The sequence below is a fragment of the Phoca vitulina genome, unplaced genomic scaffold, assembly GCF_004348235.1.
Source record: "Phoca vitulina isolate PV1807 unplaced genomic scaffold, GSC_HSeal_1.0 scaffold22, whole genome shotgun sequence".
NCBI lineage: Eukaryota > Metazoa > Chordata > Mammalia > Carnivora > Phocidae > Phoca > Phoca vitulina.
The window spans coordinates 40057128-40065596 of record NW_022589725.1 but is presented as its reverse complement, the minus strand read 5'-3'; the positions used below and the strand labels follow the sequence as shown (position 1 = coordinate 40065596).

Below are 8469 nucleotides of genomic sequence, written 5' to 3'. Positions count from 1 at the left end.
CACTCTGTTCCTTGCATTATCCTCAGGGTCAGGGTCAAGGTTAATGCTGGACATATAGTAGGCATGCAGTGAATGTTTACTCACTGAGTGAATGAATAAAGAATGACACATCTCGAGACACCTGGGTGGCTCAGTTGGTTAAGCATCTGCCTTTGGCTCAGGTCATGATCTCAGGGTCCTGAGATCGAGCCCCTGCGTCGGGTTCCCTGCTCAGTGGGGAGCCTGCTTCTCCCTCTGCTCCACCCCCTGCTTGTGCTCGCTCTCTCTGACAAATAAATAAAATCTTTAAAAAAAAAAAAAGACACATCTCTGTAGAGAAGCCACCATGAATTGCACTTGGCTAACAGAGAAAACTGGAGATACTGGGATGTCAGGGTGGAAGGTGGGAAAGCAGAGGATGCAGGGCTTGGCTACCAGGAATAAGGTGGCCAACTAGGACTGTGGGCTAGATCAGGAGTCCAGTCATGGCGGGATGAAACTGCAGACCTTAGAGATTCAAAGAGAATGGAGACCAGAACTCCATCAGTGATAGAGATGAAATGCAAGATCACATGCAAGATTCTTTCGGCCTGAAAAATGTTACAGAGCATGTTTCTTATCCCCTTGCAGGTATTTTTAAACATACCCTCTCCATTTCAAGGGCTCTGCTTTCTGATCTGGTTGCAGAGAAAGAACGGCCACTAGTAATTGGACAATTCAACGCAGCATCTAGTGTGGGCTTCATCTTGGGCCCCATGGTTGGTGGATATCTTACTGAGCTAGATGGTGGATTTTATCTGACAGCCTTCATCTGTTTTTCTGTTTTCATTCTCAATGCTGGTAAGTTGACATTTCATCATCAGAAGACTGGTGTATGCATTCATACTGACCAATCTACTTGCTTTACTTTTATCTCCTTAACACTTTGTTGTTCTTAAAACAGGCAGACTTTTTGTTGTTGTTGTTTCACTATAGTTGACACACAGTGCTATATTAGTTTCAGGTGTGCAATAGAGTGATTCAGCAATTCTGTACATCACTCAGGGCTCATCCTGATAAGTGTACTCTTAATCCCCTTCACCTCAGAATAGCAGACTTATTTTTCAAAGTTGGACCACCTCATCCCCTGCTGCAGACCGCCTGCCCGTGTCGTCCTATCATGCTAAAGCACGGATGTGTCTCACACAGCATGGTCGTGTGCAGGCCCTGCCCTGCCCCCTCCCCCAGCTCTCTCTCTCCTTCCATGTGCACCAGCCACACCGGCTTCCTGGTCAGGCTCATACACGCCAGGCTCATTCCCGCAGGAGGGCACTGCAATTTGCTCTTTCCTCCACCAACAACATTCTTCCCACATATCTTTACTGGGTCTTTCTTATCATTCAGGTATCAAATATTTACTTCCTTGGAAAGCCCTTTCCTGATGATTCTGTTTCAGATAATTCAGGTTTCTTCATAGCACTTCTGAAATTATATTATCAATTTGTTTTCATGCTTATATTCTCTCCTCCTTACCTCCCCACAAATACCATTAGAAACTAAATGCCACCGGGTAGAGATTTTCTCACTATTGTCACTCCTGCCCACAACTGGCCAGGCATAAAGCCAATGTTCAATAACATTTGATGAGTAAAAGAACACTTACTGGACTATGAGCTCCTTGGATGCAGGGCCAGTCGCCTAAAGCAAAGAGGATAAGCCTCTTTGCCCAGAGACTAGTACCTTCCTGAGCCTTAGATAAACACCTTCATAAACAAGAGGATTGGTTCATGTTACTCAGTTTTCCTTAAGTTTAATGATAGTCTACTCTACTACATCTTTTTTAGTCTTTGTATTCAAGGCTCCAGGTTGAGTGGTGGATTCCATGTTGAGCTAGGATATCACACTCAGAAAACAGAGTTCAGGAGTTCAATGTCAATCCTCATAGGTATATTTTATGATTTCCTGCCAGAAGTTTAACCTGTAACCTCGGCCAGGAGGTGAGGTCTGACGGATTAGTGTAAATCTAGATAAAATACTTGAGCACATGACCGGCTGGTGTGGCCAGGTACCTTCCCCTACAAAGGAATGTGATGAATGTGATGGCTCCCAAAGTCAGAAGTCAGTGTATGAACGAAGGCCATGATTATGGAGTTCTGTTTCGGATTCTCCAGCAATGATGCTGTTTAATATCATGCCCTAACCTAAGCCTGTGAATGGATCCGAGTCAGTCAGGGATAGTTCAGCCACAAGTGTTCTCAACCACAATGGCTAAAAATAGTAATAGGGATTTCTTGTGCATTCTTAAGAAACGTGGAGGTCAGTAGGCCAAGCTGATGCAGGGAATAGCAGAGGAGAGCGAGGGGGGCAGGCCAGCAGACAGTGTCTCACACCGGGCTTTGCCTTCCAGCACAGTGAACACAGCGTATTGCGTTTTTTTCCCTCAGTGACCTCGGCTGTTTTCCTCAACTCCTTTTACCCCTTCAGTTTCTCATATCCTCATTCTGATCGGCCACTTTGCCTGAGAAAGGCCTCTTAGGTCTTTCTTTCCGTGATTTCTGTTTTCATGGTTAAGAACTCAGACTCTGGAGTCTGACAGACTTGGATTCAGATTCCTGCTGTGCCACTTTTTAGTGTGGGCCTTGGGCGAGTTGCCTCGGTTCACTCATCCCTAAAATGGGGTAACAACACTCCCGGTCTTACTAGGATGAGCACCGGAGGTCTTGCCCACGAGCGCTTCACCCCACTGCATCAAGTATGCTAAGCATACTCAGTGAATGTCAGTTGCTGTCCTCATTATCATTTTTATTATTTTAATTATACTCTTCCTCTCAGTCCACCAGCGATGGTCCTTTCATAGTTTTATCAAGATTCTATAAAATGCCCAAGGGGCATTTTAAAGGTAAGAAGGGGTAAAAAGTCCAGGCCTGCATTCTTGCGTGGTAGAGTTTTCTGTCATAAATTAGTCCCTGGCGAATAGTCCACCTAGACTGTGGAGAAACCACATACACAGATGTGGTTGCTGAAAACAGCATGAAGCAGTCTGAATGGCCACTGGTCCGGGCTGAATTGAAGTGTGGAAGGACTGAAAACCCCACAGGATGAGTTTGGAAAAGATGTCCTAGTATGGCAAGAAATTTGGGGGCATGGATTGGCGATAGGTCATTCTACTTGGATGGCGTGGGATACATAAAATGACCGAGGCGGGAATGAGCCAGTCACAAGAGTGGAGGTGGGATTATCTGAATAGGAATTGAGCCACTCCATAATGGTCCATGAGAATGGCACCCCCCAAGATTTTGAGGTGTGACTTGTAAAAGCACATGGTGGCCCTGAAGTGGGGGCAGATCCAAGCAGGTGCTTCCTGACAGGTCATTGGTATCAAGCTGCCCTTCCTCCCTCCACAAACCAAGGCTGGCTGTCTCTGTTCATAGCATCCTGTGCTTCCCCTAACATAGCACTTACCCTGTAATCTAACTGCTAGGTTTTACTTGTCCAAACCCCCTTTTAGACTTAAATTCCTCGAGGGCAGGGATTTTATAGGCCTTGTGTTGTCAAGTTAATATATTCCTACTGGTTAGCACAGGACTTAGCATTTAGGAAGCATAAATATTCAGTGTTTAGATGAAGTATGGATGGGGAATGGATGAGTGGGTGGATGGATGGGTGGGCAAGATGGTGGATAGGCACAGAATTAGAAAGGTAATGAATTTAAACATAGGCATGAGAATTTCAATATCACATGATACAGGAAACGGTCATGGGCTCTTGAGCTTTAGAAAAAAGTGAACATCTTGTAGGTATAGATTTTTTTGAGGTGACTAGCGGAATTCTGCTATCAAAATGGAGTAGAAGTAGCTGTGGGAATAGTTAAAAACTGGATTCAAAACCACGGATTAGTAAATGGTCCAAATACAAAACTACACAATGGTGATCTCCCACACGTACTTGCTCCTCCCCCACGGGGCACCGTGGGAGCCGGGGCGTGCAGCCTGCTTTGACAGGTCCTGTGCCACCCTACCAGGTCTGGTTTGGCTGTTTCCCTGGTGTGAAGCGAAGCTCTCCAGTGCAGAGAAAGGCCTGCCAGCGAGGAAGGACTCTGCACCCTGGGGGAGGACAGACGGGCACGGGCAGGGAGCAGCCACCCCCCGCCAGAGCACGGCCAGCGCCAGGCCTGCCAGGCCGCCGTGGCTGGAGGTCGCATCCACGCTGCGCGACATGAAGAGCCTGGTATTTTCCGAGATGTGGGACATCTTCGCGGTGCGCTTGCTGATGGCCGTGGCGGTCATGCTGTACTACAGTAACTTTGTGCTGGCCCTGGAGGAGCGCTTCGGGGTGCGGCCGCGGGCGGCGGGCTACCTCATCAGCTACAGCGGCGCGGTGGGCGCCCTGGCCGGCCTGGCGCTGCGGCCCCTGCTGCGGCTGTACCGGCACGACGGCCGCGCCATCCTGATGCACTCGAGCGCGCTCACCTGCCTGCTGCTGGTGCTGCACGCCGCCGCCCGCTCCGTGGCCGTGGCCGTGCTGTGCTCCTCGCTGCTGGCCGTGTCCACCGCCGTGGGCAGGACCTGCATCACCGACCTGCAGCTGGCGGCGGGCGGGGCGCGGGCCAGCGGCGCGGTCATCGGCGTGGGGCAGTCGGTGACGGCCGTGGGCCGGATCATCGCCCCGCTCCTCTCGGGGCTCGTGCAGGAGGTGAGCCCGTGCGGGCCCCCCAGCCTGGGGGCTGTGCTGGCCCTCGTGGCGATTTTCCTAATGTCCCTCAACAGAGCCCGCTATGGCGGCGGCGGCGGTGGCGGCGGTGGTGGTGGGAGTGACAAATTAAAACGTGCGTAGCGTGGAACTGGATGGAGGATACCAACTCTGAGGCCAGGAAGGGTGGTTTCCCAGCGGGTGTGCTTCGGGGGCAGACGCCCAGGGCCGGCCTGCGGGCTGATCAGAAGTCAGAGCCTTGTCAAAGGGGAAGGTATTATTAAACCGTATGTAAAAGTCTCCTCTTCGAACCGGCCAGTGGGGTTAAAACTTTCCAGGGGGGATCCCTACCAGCTTCAGGACAGGAAGAGGGTGGTGGGATTACAGAAGGTGATGTGGTCCCCTGCTAAGTAAAAAATAGGGTAAGCCATTAATAACATGACCGGCTGGGTTCATGTCACCTTGTATAAGTAAGCTAAGAGGGGGTTTTTCTGCTATCAGAATCCTAGAGATTAAATAAGCTACTTTATTGAAATTAGCCTGTCCCTTACTCAAGTTATAACAAGGTTCCACCTGGGAAGCTGCGGGAAAATCACATGGCTGGCCTCACCCCCAGACATTGATTCTGCGGGCCTAGGGGAGGCCCAGAAACCTGTACTTAATAAGCAATACTTGCACTTTCTCATGGAGGCAGAAAAAGGGTCATTTGGAGACATACTGGTTTTGAGTCAAGTCAAAGCCAGAGACTTGGTTGTGTTTATTGATGGCTAACTCAGTTTGAACCATTAAGATTATGTGATCCCGATGTGTTACCTTCTCCCCAGCTCTTGGCAGTCACGCTCCATAGTAGGAGAAACAGGTTCATGGAGCTTGTCCTTTGTGTCCACTGCCTTGGAGGTCCCATGCTCTGCAGAGAGCTGAGGTGGTCCGTCTGGCTAGTTCTCCCTGGATATCAGGCATGAACTGCTTCCAGAAGCCGGTGCTCCATTGGGCTGCATCGATTGGATGATGGTAGAGCCCAGTGGAGAAGACAAAGCACAGGAATGCCTTTAAGATGAACGTCTCGTGCAGTGTAAGAGAGTCTGGTGTCATGACTCATCAGAAGGACTTAACTGTACAGCGTCTTATGTTGAAAGTCATTTCTTTTCTCTCATTTTAATACCCTACCTGAGAATGAAAGAGCTACACTGATCTACAGGGAAAATGCCTTTTCCTAGGCTTAGGCTAAACGGTCATTCCAAAAGTAGCACCCCAGGGTCCAGCTGAGAGGCTCAGAGTGAGGGTTAGCACAAACTCACAGGGAAGCATCTGTGTGGTTCTTGCTATTCGGATGATGTCACCTATTAATAATTATATTGGAGCCCCCCCCCTCTTTTCCCCATGCAAACTACCGAAGTTCACATTCCTTTCATTCTTTTTGATTGGTCCACTAGGAAATTATTCCTGTTCTCAACCTAACACATGTATAATTATAAATGCATTGTATGTAAAGCAGAAAAAAAATGTTTCTCTAGTTTTAGAAGTTGTGTATGGGGTAAACTCAAATATTTATGATAAAGAATTAATGGGATGTTTGAAGATTGTCCTTTCTCCTATCTAGCTACAAGGAAAATATTAACTTTTTATTAAGTGTTGTAATTGTGAACTTTAAGCGCTAAGCGCTTTTAAGGAAAGCAAAATATAATATAAAATGGCGTGGCCCTTAAGGAGCACACCAGATCGTCATAGAGGTTAGACTCAAAGGACAGGAAGTAATCAAGGGTTTATGCAATGAAGTAGAATTTCTCCAAAGATTATCTTTTCTGTGAACTCAGAAACAGCCAGGTTTCTTAGACATTCTTTAATGTAGTCATTATTAAATTTTTGAAATCCTAGCACTTTATTTTTGAAGTTAAATAAAGCCTATAAATTTATTAAGGCTTTACAGTTAATCAGATACATGGAAATACTGAAAACCAGGGTTGATCTTCATATAGAGAATAGAGAAACATTTTTGTTATTCTCCACACTCATGTGGGTTTTTTAAAGATAAATATTATACAGGCATACCTCTTTCTATGGCACTTCATTTTATTGTGCATCACAGATACTGCGTTTTTTTACCAATTGAAGGTTCGTGGCAACCGTGTGTTGAGTTTATCAGCACCATTTTTCCACCAGCATTTGCTCACTTTGTGTCTGTCACATTTTGGTAATTCTCACAGTATTTCAAACTTTTTCATTATATTTGGTATGGTGATGTGTGATCAGTGAGTGATCTTTGATGTTACTGTTGTAATTGTTTTGGGGTGCCATGAACCGTGCCCATATAAGGGGGTGAATTTAATCGATAAATGTATGTGTTCCAACGGCTTCACCACCTGGCTCGTCACCCGTCTCTTGCCCTCTGCTCGGGCCTCCCTATTTCTTGAGTCGCAACAATATTGAATATTGAAATCAGGCCAATTAACAACCCTACAGTGGCCTTAAAGTGAAAGGAAGTGTCAGCCGATGTGGCAAACTTCCTTGCTGTCTTACTTTAAAAAATTGCCACAGGCCATCCCAGCCTTCAGCAACCACCACCCTGCTCAAGATTGAAAAGACCCCCCACCAGCAAAAAGATTGCCACTTGCTGAAAACTCAGATGATGGTTGGCATTTTTTAGCAATAAAGTCTTTTTAATTAAGGTATGTACATTGTTTTTTAGACATAATGCTACTGTAAATTTAATAGACTACAGTATAGTATAAACATAATTTTTTTTTTTAAAGATTTTATTTATTTTTTTGACAGAGAGAGACACAGCGAGAGAGGGAACACAAACGGGGGGGTGGGAGAGGGAGAAGCAGCTTCCCACCGAGCAGGGAGCCTGATGCGGGGCTCGATCACAGGACCCTGGGATCATGACCTGAGCCGAAGGCAGACGCTTAACCGACTGAGCCACTCAGGTGCCCCTAAACATAATTTTTTATGTACGCTGAGAAACCAAAAAATTCATTTGACTCACTTTATTACAATATGTACTTTATTGTGGTGGTCGGGAACCAAGCCCACAATATCTCTGATGTATGCCTGTAGTTCCTCTTAAAAAGTCTGATATGTGAATATTCAGAAATGTGTTCCACAACCAGCAGCGTCCACATTCCCCTGGAGCTTATTAAACATGCAGACACTCACACCCCAGCCCGGACCTGCTGGGAACCATTCTCACAAGATTCCCACCTGCTCTGTGTGCACAGTAAATTTTGAAAACCACTGGTCTGTAGACAGTATTTGTATAATTTATGGAATATGATCTCAGGGAAATTAAATCTGCTCAACTAAAGTTTGTGTTATTTTGTTTTTGAGTTCTTGAGCAACTTCTCTAATAATTTCCCAAGTATTTAGGTTGAGCCACACAAAATTGCTGTTTTTCTAAGTCAAAATTACCTGCAGTTTCACATGGTTCAACTTAATGGTATATGGAATCTTATTTTAGGGGCATTGAACTTGCCCGAGAAGTTTATAAAGGATATGGCACCCTCCTGGCATTATGCCAGCCCCAACTGCTAAGTTCTGTGAATCAGCCTCAGGGTTTTGGGTTCTAGAAGACTCTGGCCTTCTCCACGGAGGGAAGGTGTACCTCTCTGCCCTCCTGTCCAGAGAGATGAGCAGACATCAGAAAGGGAGTGGGGCATGCGTAGCCAGGGCAGTAACATGGGCAAGGCTCCCAAGCCCAGGCGTGTGGGTCAAGAGAGATGCCTGCAGCAAACAGAAGGGGGGAGAAGCAGTGGTTCTGGCTGCATAGGAGCATCACCTGATGCCCTAGACCTCTAGAACCAGACTCCAGAGTGCCCCAGAGTT

General features: G+C 46.8%; 1 protein-coding gene across 2 annotated transcripts in view; it reads left to right on the top strand.

Annotated features, from left to right (window-relative positions):
* The window catches only part of MFSD9 (major facilitator superfamily domain containing 9), a 16628-nt gene extending 9365 nt beyond the window's left edge, over positions 1-7263 (top strand). The window contains exons 5-6 of one of the 2 annotated variants that reach the window (XM_032419810.1): positions 667-819; positions 3980-7263. In XM_032419810.1, coding sequence (XP_032275701.1) covers positions 667-819; positions 3980-4791 — 965 coding nt within the window. In that variant the 3' untranslated portion in view covers positions 4792-7263. Of the gene's footprint in view, positions 1-609; positions 820-3979 lie in introns of both variants that reach the window. The other variant, XM_032419809.1, reaches the window with a different exon arrangement.
* Positions 7264-8469: the final 1206 nt, after the last annotated feature.